The sequence below is a fragment of the Nelusetta ayraudi genome, unplaced genomic scaffold (assembly GCF_046127955.1).
Source record: "Nelusetta ayraudi isolate G7.1 ecotype Tasmania unplaced genomic scaffold, CSIRO-AGI_Nayr_v1 ptg000120l, whole genome shotgun sequence".
NCBI lineage: Eukaryota > Metazoa > Chordata > Actinopteri > Tetraodontiformes > Monacanthidae > Nelusetta > Nelusetta ayraudi.
The window spans coordinates 4,840,001-4,858,728 of record NW_027466170.1 but is presented as its reverse complement, the minus strand read 5'-3'; the positions used below and the strand labels follow the sequence as shown (position 1 = coordinate 4,858,728).

At 48.9% G+C, this 18,728-nt stretch overlaps 2 protein-coding genes across 3 annotated transcripts in view; both read left to right on the top strand.

Annotated features, from left to right (window-relative positions):
• LOC142903930 (cholinesterase-like) overlaps positions 1-18,728 on the top strand; it is a 92,782-nt gene that overhangs the window by 27,954 nt on the left and 46,100 nt on the right. The gene's annotated exons all lie outside the window — the stretch shown is intronic.
• On the top strand, positions 1,027-14,282 carry slitrk3a (SLIT and NTRK-like family, member 3a). Of its 2 annotated transcripts, XM_076049867.1 has the most exons (6): positions 1,027-1,233; positions 1,587-1,688; positions 5,387-5,439; positions 6,235-7,720; positions 8,496-8,568; positions 10,998-14,282. In XM_076049867.1, exon 6 carries the CDS (start codon positions 11,062-11,064, stop codon positions 13,840-13,842), a length of 2,781 nt encoding a protein of 926 aa, XP_075905982.1. In that variant the 5' UTR covers positions 1,027-1,233; positions 1,587-1,688; positions 5,387-5,439; positions 6,235-7,720; positions 8,496-8,568; positions 10,998-11,061; the 3' UTR covers positions 13,843-14,282. The 2 variants fall into 2 exon arrangements, with proteins under 2 accessions (XP_075905982.1, XP_075905983.1); XM_076049868.1 differs by lacking the exons at positions 1,027-1,233; positions 1,587-1,688 and adding an exon at positions 4,025-4,538.

Sequence of the window (18,728 nt, the reverse complement as noted above, 5' to 3'; positions counted from 1 at the left end):
GAGGTATATCGCAAAAGTGTCATGGAAACACTTTTTTGGCATTTACACGTCAGCGGACGTGACGTTCAGGGTCATGTGACCAGTTCACTTCAAGTGAAAGTGGCGCGTTATGATTGGACGGAAGAGGGCACGGAATATTTTTTTAATAATCAAAGACAAAAATGGAACTTGACAGCAAACAAACGTAAACAAACGAGAGCAAACGTGATTCTCGTGAAATCTCGCTGGATGAGATTTTACGCAATTGCGCTTTGTCGAAATTTGACAAATATTTATTTTGTGAAAGACTCCAGTGGAAACGCAGCTACTGACAGCAGCGGCTTCACCCGCCACAGAGCGTATAATTCATTTTTTCATTATTCTGAACTTTATTCAAATGAGCTCTTTTTCCCAGACAGACACATCAAACAAGTACAAGATCATTTTGATCCGTCAGGTTACAACAGAAGTTGTTCAGTACTTCACAAAGACTGAGCGACTTCAGGCTGGGAAGTGAAATGAAAGTTTTCTGCAGTCAGTTTTTTTTCCCCCCTGCGCATCGAGCCGATCTTATCTGGACTTTATCTTTTTTTTAACCGAGGAAAGTGAAAGGCCCGAGTGTTCCAGCAGCGGCTCGTCTCAGTCGGGATGCTTGAATCAGCGGGTGGAAACTCCAGCAGCCATATGTGCACAGACGCTCTACCAGCCCCCCTACACCCCTCTACCCCCATCTGGAATGAGTTAACTATTTAGCTATTATAGAAAGAACTCAGTGATTCACTACAGCATCACGACTGGGCAGCACCGCCGAGTTCTGAACATTTTGTCCATTCAAACAAAACAAAACACACACACACACACACACACACACACACACACACACACACACACACACACACACAGACCTCCCCAATGTCAGTGTACTGGGTGAAAATTCTGTCGGAGGCGTCGACCCCGGCTCTGTTTCAAGGTGTTTCACGTTTCTGACGAATTTGACATTTGAAAGTTTTTTTATTTCTATTTTTTTTTTTTGTCCAAGTGTTTTGTGTCATCACTCTGGCAGCACGGACGCTGTTTGACTTTGTGAGTTTCTGATCACGGCAGCCGTCACAGCTCTGCTGTCCGATGGATCATCAACACCATCAGCGCCGCCATGTCGGTCGGAGTGGACGAAAAACTGACTGACTGTCCGAAAACAGCGGCGACGATTCCCAGAGCCGAGACTGACGGATGACCCGCTTCTTCTTGTCGGGGGTTAGGGTTTTTTCTTTTTCTCTGATGCAGCAGTCGGTTATTCCACTGCATCTTTGTTCATTCTGTTTTGTTGTAAATTTGTATTTGGCACAAAATGATTCATAGAGGAAATAAATAAAAAGAAAGAAAAACAACAGTAGTTTAGTGTTAAGGTCAGAGTGAAGGTCATTGAAGTTTAAAAGGGAAGGGGGCGGAGCTGAGTGAAAAGAAGCCCCTCCCGCGAAGCAGCAGTGATGAGTTGAGAAGAAGAGCAGAGAAAAATCGGTGAGGCAGCAACTTCAACGACATTCATTCTCCTCCTGCTCCTCTCTCTCCCTCTCTCCCCCTCCCTCTCTCTCTCTCTCTCTCCCCAGGGAGGGGCGAGTGTGGGAAGACCTGCTCGGTGTTTCGCTCCGACAGTTTGGGGCCGCGGCGAGCGACGGAGGGAACGACAGCAGGACTGCGGAAGTCTGCGTGTGAGTTTGTGCGAGCGGGTGTGTGTGTGTGTGTGTGTGTGTGTGTGTGTGTGTGTGTGTGTGTGTGTGTGTGTGGGTTAGAGAGAGACAGAGAGAGACAGAGAGATTCACGCCACGCAGGCTTTTTTTTGGCACGGTGCCATCTGGCCCCTGTGGCTCGAAATAAAGAAGTAAAAAAACCCTCCAGTGCAAAAAACTGCTGCAGGACAAACAGGAAGATGCACTGATGCTCCTGCTGTGTAGAGAACTGGTAAAATAATCCAACTGTCCACATGACGTAAATATCTTCTTTTTCTTCTTCCTCCACAAATATATTTTTTAATTACTTTTGAATTAATATAATGATCCTTCATTTGCACAATATCGTTGCCGTAATTATGCAAATGTAGGATTAAAAAAACCCATTCTATTCTATTCTATTCTATTCTATTCTAGTGTGGACCAATCAGATGAGCCGTCTCGCTGATTTGTTATCAACATTCTTAGATTTAGATCAAATGTCTGTGTCTTAAAAATAATAATAATAACAATAATAATAATAATAATAATAATGATAATAATGATAATAGTAAAAATAATAATCTGATCAGTTTAGAAAAGAAACCGTCATTTGACAGCCGGAGGATGTCACGCTGTGATTGGCTGCACACCTCCCTCCTGGCTCAGCCCTCACATCCTCCCTCCACGGCCAGAGGCCAAAGGTCACCGTCTGTTGCTGCTGCAAGGCCAGTTCCTGCAACCATACTGGGGAAAAACCAGAATAAAGGGCAGGGGGGGGGGCGGGGGGGCGGGGCATATCATAGATAGCAGGGTCTCATATTTCATATTTATACTTGACCTTGCGATGAGAAGAAGACCCCAACTAGAGCAATAGGAAGTGGTACAGTTAGCCCTCTGTTTACAGCCTCCAGCTGAAATATGCTGTGTGTGTGTTAGAGATAAGTCTGATCTGTTTAGGAGGCGTTATGAGTCACTGTGTGTGTGTGTGTGTGTGTGTGTGTGTGTGTGTGTGTGTGTGTGTGTGTGTGTGTGTGTGTGTGTTTGAATTATAGCAGCACCCTTTAAATGTGCTCATCTGACTGATTGTCCTGAACAGTTTGTTCTCCAAAGAGGATCTAAATATAAAATGCACACAATCCAGATCCTCTTCAACACACACACACACACACACACACACACACACACACACACTTTCTGAAAACTCACTGTTTAAACCAGGCATAGGCAAACTATGGCCCGGGGGCCCTATGCTGCCCATTAATCTTTTTAATCTGGTCCGCAGAACTTGACAAAATGATATTGATGGTCATGAAATAGCTGTACTTTTCAGTGTTTTCAGAGTAATTTCAATAAAGAGCTAAGTACTGTGATGCCTTCAAAGACACTGAGTTGAGGACTATGAGGTGGCTCACTAAAACACTCCATCCATCCATCCATCTGCTGCTGCTGCTCCGACCCCCCCCCTGTCAATTTTTAGAACCTACTGTGGCCCCACCAGTCCAACAGTTTGCCCAGCAGGGTGACAGTTGAACTCTTTGTTGTGTTGTGAATATTTTGCACTAAGCAACAAAACTGTGTATGTGACGTGATGTGCAAAGTCCCACAACACAAAATCTGAACTGCACCGTCTGCTGTTTTTAAAGACGAGTTTATACGAGTTTGAGGATGTTTGACTTTCAGAGGGTCACTGCCGTGTTTTCAGGTCGAGGTTTTCCACAATGCCACCGACACTGTCAATGCGCATCTTGAATTGCTAAAGGAAAAAAAAAGCACACACACCAGCCAGGTTCTTTATTCCAGCCTCGTCCTCGCTGTCTTACTCTGCATTCCTCATGCACTCTTCCTCCCTCGCTTCCTCCATCCCTCCCTCGTTCCCTTCCTCCCTCCGGTGACGTGACGTGACCTGACGTGCGGTCCAATTAGGCCTCGCCGACGCCAGCAGTTGTTGATCAACGGTGACGTTCGTTAGAGCTGCCGGTCGTCTCCCTTGATTCTCATTTAACAGAATGTTTAATGAACGTCATTCTGGAGTCAAACTAATAAATAAAGATGCAATTTACAAAAAAAAATAAAAAATCCTTTCCGGACAAATTACTTTCAGTTCCGTCATGGGAGTATATGACTCTCAAATCACTAAATGTACTTTTGTTTTTAATTTTTTAATTTTTTTTTTGAGCTGGCCAATTTGGAGCCATCTAGAGATTGCACTCTATGGTTTGGCCAGCAGGGGCGGCCAAAGTTGGTTGCAAAAAAACACTAAAAATGACTGGCTGTCAATAAGGGGGAGGAGCCTGGAATTCACACTGTTACAAACGTCTTATAATAGCTGCGTTTCCAAGACCCCAAAAATGGCACAAAACCAACATAAAAACAAGCAAGAAGCAAATGTAAGTCTGGTCAAATCTCGTCCCGCCTGATTTGACCAGAATTACGGCTCATGCGCTTCACACAATTCAATGGAAGCACCAGCAAATCATCCAATCATTGAGGCCGTTTTAAAGGGACCGCCTCCTTTTTCCAAAAACAAGGAAAACAAACAAAAAAATGATGACGCAAACGAGTCTCACAACGTTGTTTTTTTTCCGTCTCTCACTCCAAAGCCGCTCCTGCCACTGGCTGCAGCAGGTGAGTCCTACCTGCATATTTAAAGCCTTCATTGTATCAAATCCAAAAGGCCCCAACCGGATCAATAACTAATTTTTGTCCTGTCACTTTATCTGCGAGTCTGGCTGCAGCTCAGCTTCTCCCCCTGATCTGTAATCCTGAATTTCACTGATACCACTGTGGTACCACTCCACCCCCCCCACCCCCCGCCGGGGGCCAAGTGACACCCTGCCAGCTGATTGGAGGGTTAGTGATGCCGCCGGTTGTCGGTCTGTCTGTCATTTGTCGACAGGTTGAAGGAGTGAATGACGGCTTTTCACAGACCACCGGCTGCTGCTGCAACCCTCCATCTACTGCTACTGCTACTGCTGTGTGTGTGTGTGTGTGTGTGTGTGTGTGTGTGTGTGTGTGTGTGTGTGTGTGTGTGTGTGTCCACCCCGTCAGACTTTGTCCTCGTTTGCAGTTTTGTGTGTGTGTGGGAGACTGGCATCTGCAAATGTGTAAATGTTAGTTACTTATGTGAATCCCCACTGCTGCTGGGGTCAATACGATACACATCGTGATACGTATCGCGATACGCTGCCAGCAATACAATACATTAACCATACGATGCGATCCATTAACGACTCGGCAACCATTTGACTTTAGACAATTCGATTCAGTTCAGTACAATTCGTGATGCGAGTCAAAATAATCCAACACGGACATTGCAGAGAATTCACGAGCCCGCATCTGCTTCGTAAACAAAGTCGTGATCATTTTGTTCTCTCCCCGTTTTTCCTTCTGAATCATGCATTTGTTATTATAGCACATAATTGTTTTCCATAAAGCAAACCATTTAATCCAATTTCCCAATTAATCTGACTGGCAGGAGCTGATAGTCAACATCGGCAAATACAGTGAAGGAAACTTTGACTCTAATTAATAGTGATGTGCTCGTTAAGCTCAGCAAGCTCATGTGGTTCAAATCACTGGGGTTTACGCCCAGGGATTTGTTTCTTCTCATTATCATTATTTCTTTAAATAATCTGTTTGGCAGCTTTTTTTTTTTTTTTCACCCCTGTGTTTACAACACTGCAGTTTATATGTTGCAGGACACGGAGACACTGCAGCGAGTCCTGCGACGACTTGGACTGAACGTCATCACGTACGTAAGAGACACAAATCTCTTCTTCTGACCTGAGATATTACAGGTTCGCCGTGAAATGGCAGCTGGAGAACATCGTCTGAGACCTTGTCTTTCAGCGAGCACAAAAAGCCTTTTCGTTGCCGGCAAAAAAAAGAAAGAAAAAAAAGAAGATGTGGCGGAAAAAAGTGCAAAACAGCTCTGTGATGCCTGGGTCGCGTTCCATGCCAACAGGTTTCAGGCAAACAAACTCATCCTACACAAAAGCAAAATGAAAACTCCTCTAAAACTTTATACAATATGGACGTTTTTTTGCGCTTTACGTGACGAACAGCGCTCCCACCCTGTGATGTTTTCTGTGTGTACAAATTTAGCCCCTTTTTTTTTTTTTTTTTTAATACTTTCACCTGTTTTAATCCACATCACAGAAAGAAAAAAAAAAGTTGTAGGGTTTTAAAATGGGATCAAGATTCATTTTTATAATCCTGCGGCCGGATTGTTCTGGAAATAATCCCAAAGGTCAGGGCCTGTTTTTGTGTGTATTAAAGAGGGTGAGGATTTTTTTTTTATTTTTAGCCCTCTGTTTACAGCATCTTGCTTTTATATTTTGCGTTTTTTTTAAACCTCTCGTGTTAAGAATAGGGCGTGGGGAGAGAGGAGGGGGAAGGGCGGAGGGAGGGGTTTAACATCTGGCTTCTGACATCCAGTGGTGCATGTTTTATTTTTAGAACTTTTCTCTCTGACAACTTTAAAGGGTTTTGCGCGTGTGCATGTGCATGTTCACCGAGTTTATTTAAAACTTGTTGTCGTCAATAGTTGTGATGAGGCCACCAGCAGCACCAGCAGGACCAGTAGCACCACCAGCACCACCATCAGCACCACCAGCACCAGCACCACCAGCACCACCAGCACCAGCAGCAGCCCTGCCTGGCTGCTGATGAGAGCCGGGAGTCGTGACGCTGAGCTCAGCTTTGCTCTCTGCTCTCAGCTTGAGTTGGCTTGTGTCGCCCGCTAGAGGCCAGGAGGGGAACGACAGCCAGGGGAGGAGGAGGCTAAGGAGGAGGGGGAGGAGGAGGAGGAGGTGGAGGAGGAGAGCCGCTCCGGCTGCCAGCTACCCCGCTACGGTCCGCTGCTTCCACCGAGACCGTCAGCTTCTCCGGACAGGCGAGAGAAGGTGTTATTGGCTCAGCTTTAAAAAATATAATAAAATAAATCCAATAAAATAGAAAAGAAAAAAAAAAAATCGATGAGAGGAGAATAATAACAACGACATAAATCTCGCAGCGCGGCAGGAGCTGCCGCCATCCACAGGTCCGCGCGGGCTCCGCCAACGCACGCGGCGGGCGCGCGCCCGTTCCCTGCCTCCTGTGTTTATTTATTTCATTTCGCCGTTGCGCGCGTCCCCGCGTCCCCCGCGCCGCCGTCGAAGCCCGAGCACTCCGCGCTGCGAAGCTTCTCCCGTCGTCACTTCACTTCCTCTCCTCCTCGCGACAGCATCCACAACTCCGGCAGCAACCGGCAACCGTCACCTGCTCTCTCTCTCTCTCTCTCTCTCTCTCTCTCTCTCTCTCTCTCTCTCTCTCTCTCTCTCTCTCTCTCTGTGCCTCACCCATCCACCCCCTTCCCCATCTCTCTCTGCCGTCCCCGCACCTCTGACGCACGACGGGGGGCACGGAGAAAGAAAAAAAAATCTAAGCATCTGGAGGAATTAAAAAAAAGAAAAGAAGAAGAAGACGAAGGAAAGAAGGAAACATCAGCAGCAGCAGCAGCATCTTCTGAGCCTTCTGGTGCCAAGACCAGCGGACCTCCAGTAACCTCAGCGAGACGACGGTGTCCTGGATCCGGCAGGAGCGCGCTCGGACTCGGCCGGAGCTCGATGGTGTTGAGCAGCTGCTGAAAGGGAGGGAAGGAAGGAAGGAGGGAGCTGACTGGCAGAAGTCGAGGGCTTGCATTTTAAGTAAACTGCTCCGAGGAGGAGGAGGAGGAGGAAGAGGAGGAGAAAAAAAAACCTGAGGAGTGGTGGGGGAGAGGAGGAGGAGAGGAGGGAGTGTCAGAGTTAGCGGAGAGAGAGGGGGAGAGACGAGAGAGAAGAGGGGATATTTCATTCCTATCACGTCTTCATTTCTCCTCCTTTTTTTGGCCACATCCACTGAGTGAGAGAGGCTGAGAGGAGGAGGAGGAGGAGGTGGTGGAGGAGGAGAGATAGCGAGGAGAGGAGCGCGCGCGCGCCACGAGAGATGTAAGTCGATTCGCAGCGGCGCAGTTCGACCCCGATGCTTCCAAACTGCAGCGCCAAACTGAGGTGAGTGTCGCTGCTCCGCCCGCCTCTGCCTTCTGTCACCAGTGTGTGTGTGTGTGTGTGTGTGTCGTCACGGACTTTCAAAAAAGGGGGTGGTGGTGGGGGGGCATCATCGGCTCTACATCCATCCATCCACCCCCCCCTCCTCCCCCACCTGCACCCCCACCCCGGGGACCCAGGTCTCTCCGCCCCGCTCCGCTCTGGCTGGTCGGCGGCTCCTCCGTGCTGCTTTGCTCCCTCCGGCCGATGACACGTCGAGAAGTCGCCACATCGTGCACGACTCTGCTGTGACAGCAAGGTTACCTCAACGGTGTGTGTGTGTGTGTGTGTGTGTGTGTGTGTGTGTGTGTGTGTGTGTGTGTGTGTGTGTGTGTGTGTGTGTGTGTGTGTGTGTGTGTGTTCGTTTGCCCCAGCTACAAAACGGGATGAGATGCTATTCCTCCCTGGAACTTGAGTTGTTTTAATGCCGGACAGACAGACAGACAGACAGAGGGGGGGAGACCGGAGCCACGTCGAGATGCTCCACTCGAGCCACTTCCACTTACCACCAGGCTCCGAGTGCGCTACTAGGCTGTGGACGGAGCCGAACCCTCCACCCGGTGCAGGCGGAGCTCGGCTGTTTGAATCCAGGGGCTCATTCTCATGCGCATCTCCTCCTCCTCCTCCTCTCTCTCTCTCTCTCTCTCTCTCTCTCTCTCTCTCTCTCTCTCTCTCTCTCTCTCTCTGCCTCCGACGGTCTCGGTCACCCTCCTCATTTCTGGTTCTTCTCCCCCTCCAGCCCGGCATCGGACGGTGAGCGGGGCGCAGCACACCGCAGGAGGACATGTGAAGTTGGAATCCCAATCAACTAAGTACGTATCTTTGCTTCACTCTCAACACACATAGGGATTTAACTAAGCTTGGCTTTTTTTCTCTCTTTAAAAAAAATAAATAAATGAAAAAAAAGCTGCGTAAATATCTTTTTTTTTGGACGTGGTTTTCTGAGCCCCCCTCCCCTACCACCACCACCACCACCACCACCACCCACTTCTATCGTCAATCGGAATCAATAAACTCTGGATTACGCTCGGAGAGTAAATGGAAACGAGGATTTTTGTTCCCCCCTGAATCTTGTGTTTGAGGATAATCTTCAACGAGGGATTTTCTTGGATTTTGTCGATATTTTTTGGAGGGATTATTACAGACAGTTTTTTTTTCCTCTCGTCTATTTTTCTGTATTCTTTCTTTCCCTCGTCTCTCCCCCCCCCACCCCCTTTTTTATTTTTCCTCCGGTCCGTGGCTGGAGCTGCTTTGGCTTCAGCACCTCGGACAGCGACTCCCTGGATCGTCGGCGCTCCGCTCCGCTCGGCTCGGCTCCACTCGTGTGCGTGATCGAGCGGAAAAAAAGAAAAGAAAAGTCACAGCCTACGGACAAAACAATATATATTTAGAGGCTTTGTGCGCGCGTGTGTTTGTACTCGTGCGTGCGTGGCTTTCTTTTCTATTTTCTTTTCTTTTCTTTTTGCCACCCTCGCACGACGTTGATCCTGAGGAATCATCTTCGCTCTGCCGAATTTCAATCAAGGCGCTGGACTCGTCTGTTATTATAATACATGTTACGTAATGTTCCTAATGAGTTTTTTTTTTTTTTTTTTTTTTTTTTTTTTTAATGAATCCCGTCTCCTTTGACACAACATTATTTATACCTCGACACTCAACACCTCATCCCTCCTAACGCAGCTCGAAGCAGCGGCAGAAGCAGCAGCAGCTTCGCCTACTGCTGCTCCTCCAACCTCCCCGAAGGCTCCACCAACGAGGAGAAGTTGCACAATTTTGTTTTCTCTGTTGTCGTCAAACGTCTAATTCAGTTCCACACGAATGTAGCTCGGCTGCCGCCCTGTTGTGTCGTTGTTTTGTAGTATTTTTGGAGGAATTAATCCCGTTTGAAAACAGCAACATGCACGCAGGGCAGAGAAGCTTCAGCTGAGACCTGCTTTTTTTCAGCACCACGTTTTCTCCAGGTTGTTAATGTTGTTGTTTTTTTTTTGGTGAAATAATCTAAATGTGATTCCTCTATCCCCAACACGCACGCACGCACGCACGCACACACGCACGCACGCACGCACGCACGCACGCACGCACGCACGCACACACACACACACACACACACACACACACACACACACACACCGAACCACCACCAACCCCTGGGTAGATTTGGACCATCCGAAGCTCTTCGTCAGACTCCATGCTGTGTGCATGATGTGTATGTTGAGATCAAAGAAAGAGAGAAAGAAGGATTTTGATCTTCTCAGCCCACTTGGAGCCACCAGCGGAGTGGCTGAGTCTGATTCTCTTGGACACTGGACGCCTCCAACCGGAATTCCACCGTTGGCCGTTTTCTCTTTTTCTTTCTTTCTTTTTTGGGCCCTCTGAGGGAATGAAGGACCCCTGTTATGTAACAGACACAGCTGGGGGGGAGGAGGGATGGGTGAGGGAGGGGTGCCGTCTCTTCCCCTCACTTCTCCTCAGCCTCACCCACCCGCCCACCTGCTGTGTGTGTGTGTGGTGGGGGCTGGGGGGGAGATAAGCATCTCCGGCTGGTGGTGATTTATCACGACCTCGGCGTCATATCTGCGGCGTAATAAACGGCCGTTCCACCCAACTCGGCGCTGACATTAGCTGTCCCAGCGCAGAGATTTGTTTGCACACACGCACTCCAGAGAGAGAGAGAGAGAGAGAGAGAGCCGAGTGCCTATTATTTTGTGCCGGAGTTACACAGCATTATTGCAACATCTTAGACAGAGTGAGGAGGCGAGAAGGTCCACAGCCTCCTTCTATTCTTTATAGGTATTAATTTCCAACATGTCTCCACCCTCTCAACACCTCCCTGTCCCGTGATACTAATGCACCCTTTCCCTCTACCTCCACCTCTATCTGTCTCTTGCGCCAGCTCTCACTTAGTGTAGGGTATTTTGTGCGTGTGTTGTGTTTGTGCTTTGGAGGCTCAGAATTGTTCCAAATATTTTCCATCTGTAATTGTCTGTAATCCCACGAGACACAAAACCCAGCTCAGGTCAGAAAAACATTCAAGAGGATTGAGAATTCACATGAAGTGTGTGTGTGTGTGTGTGTGTGTGTGTGTGTGTGTGTGTGTGTGTGTGTGTGTGTGTGTGTGTGTGTGTGTGTGTGTGTGTGTGTGTGTGCGTGCGTGCGTGCGTGCGTGCGTGCGTGTGTGTGTGTTCACCTCCTGCCTCCCCTCACGCTCCTCTCTCCTCTGTCTGCTCCGTGTCGTCCGCAGCTGCCCGTGACGTGGCTCCGTGTCCCCGGAGCCGAGGCCTCGTCCCACCCGGGCGTCAGCGAGGATGCTGTGGGTCACCCTGCTGAGCACCATCGCCTTGGGATGGAGCACGCCCATCCCACTGCTGGAGGAATCGGAGGAGGTGGACGAGCCCTGCCTGGAGCCCTGCTACTGCGAGGTCAAGGAGGGCATCTTCCACGTGCACTGCGACAGCAAGGGATTTACAAACGTCAGCCAGGTGGTGCAGGCGTCCGGCCGGCCCTTCAAGCTCAACCTGCAGCGGAACTCCATGAGGAAGCTCTATTTCAACAGCTTCCTGCACCTCAACAACGCCATCTCCATCAACCTGGGCAACAACGCCTTGCAGGACATCCACGCTGGGGCGTTCAACGGCCTGGGAATACTCAAGCGTCTCTTTCTGCACGAGAACAAGCTGGAGGTTTTCCGTAACGACACCTTCCTGGGCCTGGAGAGTCTCGAGTACCTGCAGGCGGACTACAACGTCATCAAGCGCATTGAGAGCGGCACCTTCAGGCACCTGCACAAGCTGCGGGTGCTCATACTCAACGACAACCTGATCCCGGCGCTCCCCAACTACCTTTTCCGCTCGGTGTCGCTCACGCACCTGGACCTGCGGGGCAACAGGCTGAAGACGCTGCCGTACAAGGGCATGCTGGAGTACGTGGGCCGCAGCCTGATGGAGATCCAGCTGGAGGAGAACCCCTGGAACTGCGTGTGCGAGATCGTGCAGCTCAAGACGTGGCTGGAGAGGATCCCCTACACGGCGCTGGTGGGCGACATCACCTGCGAGTATCCCTTCCACCTGCACGGCAAGGACCTGCGGGAGATCAAGCGCGGCGAGCTCTGCCCGCGCCTCTCGGACGCCGAGATCGAGGCCAAGCTGGAGATCCCGCGGACGGCCTTCAGCAGCGAGCACACGTGGCCCACGCGGCCGTCGTCCATGCTCTCGTCGGTGCACAACACAGCCGCCCTCAACCCCAACCCCAACCCCAAGACCACCAAGAGGCCGCGGCCCACCAAGAACCCGCCCACCCCTCGTAGCATCTACCCGGGCATCAACCAGCCCCCCGTGGCCGGCTACCAGACCCGGCCCCCCATCCCCATCATCTGCCCTGTCGGGTGCACCTGCAACCTGCACATCAACGATCTGGGCCTGACGGTCAACTGCAAGGAGAAAGGCTTCCACAACATCTCGGACCTGCTACCGCGGCCCGACAACGCCAAGAAGTTGTACCTGAGCGGCAACCTGATTCAGAAGATCTACCGCTCAGACTTCTGGAACTTCTCCAGCTTGGATCTGCTGCACCTGGGCAACAACCGGATATCGTACGTGCAGGAGGGCGCCTTCACCAACCTGCCCAACCTGAAGAGCCTGTACCTCAACGGCAACGACATCGAGCGCCTGACGCCGGGCATGTTCCGCGGCCTGCAGACGCTCAGCTATCTTTACTTTGAGTACAACGTCATCCGCGAGATTCAGGCCAACTCCTTCTCGCTGATGCCCAGCCTGCAGCTGGTCTTCCTCAACGACAACCTGCTGCGCTCGCTGCCCGACCACGCCTTCGCCGGCACCACGCTGTCCCGCCTCAACCTGCGAAACAACTACTTCCTGTCGCTGCCCGTCAGCGGTGTGCTGGAGCACCTGACCTCCATCGTGCAGATCGACCTCAACCAGAACCCGTGGGACTGCTCCTGCGACATCGTGCCCCTCAAGCAGTGGGTGGAGAAGCTGTCGTCCGTCATCATGGTGGGCGACGTCATCTGCAAGACACCCGAGTTCGCCTTCGGCAAGGACCTGCGCTCGCTGGAGGTGGACGTCATCTGCCCCGAGATGAAGCACTCAGGAGCCTCGGCGGCGCTGCCCGGCGGGGGCGACCACGCCGCCGGGGGCTCCGACCCGGGGGAGGCGGGCGGCGTTGGCGGCGTCGTCGGCGTGGGCGGCGCCGTGCCACTGTCGGTCCTCATCCTCAGCCTGCTGGTCCTCTTCATCTCCGCCGTCTTTGTGGCCGCCGGCTTCTTTGCCTTCGTGCTGCGCCGGCGGAAGAGCCTCCCCTTCAGGAAGCGCTCGGAAGTGGACCTGACGGGGATCCAGATGCAGTGTGGGATTTTCGACGACCCGCCCAGGCAGAGCGGCGGCGGTGGCGCCGGCGGTAGCGGTAGCTCGCCGGAGAAAGCCGCGCCGAGCATGCACTCGCACGCTCACCCCGGTCACATGCACACGCACGCCCACGGACACGTCTACGATTACATCCCACACCCGGTGACTCAGATGTGCAACAACCCCATTTACAAGCCTCGGGAGGGCGAGATCGCCGAGGAGGAGCGGGCGCCGTTCGGCGAGAAGAGGGACAACGGCGGCGGCGGCGGCGGTGGCGGCAGCAGCAACTACAGAACCCTGCTGGAGAAGGAGCGCGAGTGGACGCTGGCCGTGTCCAACTCCCAGCTCAACACCATCGTCACCGTCAACCATGCGGTGGCGGCGGCGGCGGCGGCGGCCGAGAATGGCGGCGGCGGCCTCTGCCCCACCGTGATTGACAGCCAGAGGCCGACGCCCACCGTGGGCTTCGTGGACTGCTTGTACGGGACGGCGCCCAAGCTCAAGGACGTGCACGTGGCGCACGCGCACCCGCCCGGCATGCAGTACCCAGACCTGCAGCAGGAGGCGCGGCTGAAGGAGACGTTGCTGTTTGCGGCGGGGAAAGGCTGCTGCTACGCCACCGCCACTGCCGCCGAGCCGTCGCCGAGCGATTACCTCGAGTTAAGGGCCAAACTCCAAACCAAGCCGGATTACCTCGAAGTCTTGGAGAAATCGTACCGGTTTTAGCGTCTTTTCTTCTTTTCTTTTCTTTTTTCTTTTTGATCCATGGAGAAACTAAAATTAAATGAATAATAATAGTGATAATTCAAAGAAAACACACTCACACACAAACAGACACACAACACAGCGAGTCCACACATCCAACGTTTGCCACCTTTTAAAAATAAAACAGCCTGAGTCCATACGAGGGGAAATAATAATAATAATAATAATAATAATAATGATAACGATAATAATAATAACAAGCAGCATGATATAAAATGTTCTAAATATTACAGAAACAACAACAGCCCCCCCCCAAAAAAAAGAAATCACTTTGGAGGTGAGGCCATTCTCAGATATTTCAATGAAGTGCCTTTTTTCAGAGTAGCCAGCAATGTCAACAGCCGTTATTTTTATAACATATATATATATATATATATACATATATATATATATATATATATATATATATATATATATATATATATATATATATATAATATATATATAAATATCTCTATATGATGCCCACCAGAGAGCAAAGACAGGAAGGGAAGAAAAACAGGGACCACCGGGGGAGTAAAGCATAAAAAAAATAAAAATAAACAACAACATCGTAAACATGCATCTGTCACTTCAAAGCCCTATTTTTTTTGTGGAGTTATGACGACGTGAAAACACAGACGGGAGCCGGACGTCTCCCTGTTTCACCCCCATGACTAGGATGAACAAACAGCCGGAGGCCGTGCACATCATCCAGCTCGTAGGAAATGATGGAGAAGAGAGCCGAGTGGTGGGTTTTTTTTTTTTTGGGAGGGGGGGGGGGGGGGGGTACAGCAGCATACATTGAAATGAACTGCAGTTTGGAAGTGAGGAAGGGAGGGGGAGGGGGAGGGGTCACTCGGAACTTCTCGCAGCGACGGAAACGAACAGAGATACTGAAACGCACTAAAGGTTCAGTGTTCTATTTAATTTTTGATATCTTATTATTATTATTCATATGATTACTTACTATCAGTGCGGACTTGTGTCTATATCAGGGTGCTTCTGCTAAAAAAAAGAAAAAAAGAAAAGAAAAAAAAAACGGATGCGCCAACTTGCGGATGGTCAAAAACATTTGTGAATATTATTACAAGACAAAAAAAAATTGCTCAAGGTTTTTCTGGATATTTCCACGCACTTTGTTGGCCCCTCCCCATCCTTTTCCATTGCTACTGGATCCCACTTCCCCTCCCCCACCCGCCCACCCCCGCCATCGTCCCCCACTAACGGCTTTGTAGGAAACACTTTTAATGTTTTCTCTCACACAAAGATTTGAAGAAAAACAATGTGCATATATTTATTCTGTAATTTCAGTGAAGAATTTAATTGTAAAGGTAATGTTTAAAAAAAAAAATAAGAGAAGAAGAAGAAGAAGAAAATCAATGTATAGTGATTATGCGTCTGGTATAGCCTTCTTAATAAAAACCAACTCTTCAATCAAAGGTTGATGCCACGACCAACATCCTGTGTGTGGAGCTCTTGCTTGAGAGGCGGCGCTCTCTACCGCCCCCCTGTGGAAGCTTCCCGGGACGATGATGGAGGAATACGAAGCTAGCCAAGCAACGGGGGTGTCAGACAGGAAACGGAGGGGGGCAGTCCGAATCAAAGCTCATCGTTGCTATGCCTGGGGATGTTTTTAGTCGTTTTTAGGAAAAATTCAAGTTTCTAGCCTTTTTGTTTCTGCAAACCCTGCTACTTCATCGCGGCACATATTTTCACGAATATATTGTGTAACTCTATATATTTTTTTTAAACATAGCCGTACGCCAGCTACAGTCGAGGGATAATGGAACGCTGCTGCTCTTGTCAGTTGCAGATGAGGCGGCCCGAATCAGCGAGGCTACGTCGCAATTCCAATTATCTAAATGGGTATTGATGATGGAGGCCAATAGAAAGTAATTAAGAGGAGCCCGAGAGCTCAGTATGAAGTCGCTCTTTCAATCTGCGCCGCGCCTCTTCTTTATTATTTGTGTTGAGCGTTGAAGTAGCATCGTGGAGCGAGTCGAGTCGACCACGGTCACCGCCGCTGCTTCAGCGCCATGGCTTGGAAAAAAAGAAAAACCAGAGCCGCTCACGTTCAATGAGCATTAAAGAGATTGGATGCACTTACAGTATAATGTAACGCTCAAAATTCTAATCCAAAGGTCAACACGTCTCATAATCAGAGCGATTTGCTATAATACTCATGTGTATATGTACATATATATATATATATATATGTATATATATATATATATATATGTATATATATATATATATATATGTATGTATGTATGTATGTATGTATGTATGTATATATATATGTGTATATATATATGTATATATATATATATATATACACTTATGATTTTTTCCGTTCAGTTTTATTTGTTCTCTCATAGATATATTTTTGTCCAAATCGAAAAACCAACTGCCTTGCAAATCACAGCACAGAGACGTCCCAGTGGAGTCATAGGAAAAGAGAGAAAATGAAATCAGAGAAGTCATTATTTCGCAATGATGGAGGACAAATGCGTTTACTTATGGGTTTATGAAACCCGCAGGTCGTTTGTCCCTGGCGTCATTTGCCTTGAAGTCTATGAGAGGCCTCCCAGTGTGACCTAACTGACAGTGTCGTCGTGTTCATGCTGACTTTTTTTTTTTTTTTTTTGCTGTGGGATTGTTGATATGTGCCACTATATTGGCCACTACACTTTATTGATTCATTTTTTTATTATTATTTTTTTTTTTGGTGACACAATGGTGAGAGCATAACTACAAAAGGTTGATAGAGCTGTTGAGTTCATGTGCTGTTGATGTCATTGATGGTTTTCTTTCACCTTCTGTGCGCTCTGGAGGTGGGGGGGGGATCTAAAATGCAAATCTTTATGACTATAAATTCTTTGTGACTCTTTATGGAAAGATGGATGTGCTTCTATTATTGTTGTTTTCCTTCTTAAACGGCTATAATATGCAACTAGCTTTAAACTTTGTAACGGTTGTTGGTTCTCACTCGGATGTCAGTGGGAGAATCACGTAGCAAAATCTGAAACCTTCCGTCTTAGCTTAGCATCCGGGGAGTGATGTCCGTCCTTTCGTTATTTTTCTTTGTTTCTGTTAACCATGTGTTGTACCGGCTGTTACAGTGTTACTGTGGGAGGCCTGACGACGGAGCTCCCACCTGCACAGTTTTTTGTTTTTTTTCCCAGTCTGCCTCAGTTCTCTTCTCCTTGCTCTCACTTAATCACACACACACACACACACACACACACACACACACACACACACACACGTGAACACACACACACACGCACACACACACACACACACACACACACACACTTGCAGCCTCCTTTCCCTGAGCAAGAGGTTAGCACACACACAGTCAGCATTTTTTTAGCGTGCACTCTGTTTGATTAAAAACATAATGCATTACCCTGTTAACCCCGACCCCACTGTCACCCTAAACCCAAGAGAATAAATAAATAAAGTTTTGGGGATAATTGCTGATTTTGCCAGACTTCCATATCCTTGGTTATCTCCCTCACCTCTCTCCCTCCCTCCCCCGTCTCCTTCCCTGTAACAACCTTCACAGATTTTTTTATTTTTTTATTTTGCAAATCAGCGTTTGCTCTTTGGTCCCGTCACCTCGTGTTGATTGGTTTCATCCCAATAAATCCTCATTGTTATCCGCCCTGATATCTCAAAAAATGATTTCCAGCATCTGACGCCTGATGAGAGGCAGGCAGCCAACCACTGAGAGTGGAGGTGTGTGTGTGTGTGTGTGTGTGTGTGTGTGTGTGTGTGTGTGTGTGTGTGTGTGTGTGTGTGTGTGTGTGTGTGTGTCTGTGATTGTGTCTTTGCTGGCCACTTCTGTGACGTTTGCCTCGCCCGAGGCCGGTATACATTGAGTGCAACTCAACTTTTTTTTTGTTATTTCTTTGTTTCCCAAAAGCACATCACGTCTTGTATTGTTCTCACTTCTAAATCTGTGTCTTCCGCTACCGGTGGTGGTGTTTTACCAACCATTCAGCAGATGTGACGAATGCTCTTTGAAAGTTTTGAGCTCTACTGAGTTTTTAAAAGCTCCAAATGCATCGTCACCTGAAAGTCCTCTGACTGTTGCCGACAGAATGTCCGACTGTGCTCACTTGGCAGCCGCCACTAACCCCCCCCCCCCCGCCCCCCCTCCCACACACACACTTCTTTTTAATAGTTGCATTATGTAAGTGAAGCCCGTGTGGTTTAATCAGCTGTGTCATGCATCTCGACGCTCCACTGGTTTTATTAAAGAGAGATTTTTAACAGCGGCTGATTGATGGTTTACTGCGGCGGCTTTAGTCACATGATGGAAAACTACGACGGCGCGCTGACAGTCGCGGTTGCAATTCAGGCCAAATCAGTTCTGAAAAATGCGATTAATGCAGTTCATTTCTTTTCTTTTGTTTTTCGGGCTTCCCTGCGCGGCCGCCTTTGGCCGCGTCGTGACGGTTGAGAGTGAGTGAAATTGACGCCTTAACTGTAATTGCATGATTTTTAAATATCACCCGTGACGCAGTTGTTTGAAATGTGACACAGAAAAGTCTTTCAGTGGGCGGAGCTGCAGGATCAGCCCGACCTGCTGTCTTAAAACCTGATGAGTTGCAGCAAAGACGAGGAGACCCAGTCAGTGGCCGGGTGACTGTGTGGTCTCCGGGGGATGGTTCTTTATTCCATCCTGTTGTTGTTGTTGTTGTTGCTATGGTGTGACATTCCCTTTTCTTTTTCCTTTCTGACATTTTTTGGTCAGGATATTTTGGGGCCTCCGGCTGTTGTTCGTCTTATATTTGCTGCAAAATCTGCAAATCTACCAAAAAAAGGGTAAGCAGCGGGGCTGTCAGTTGTCAGTG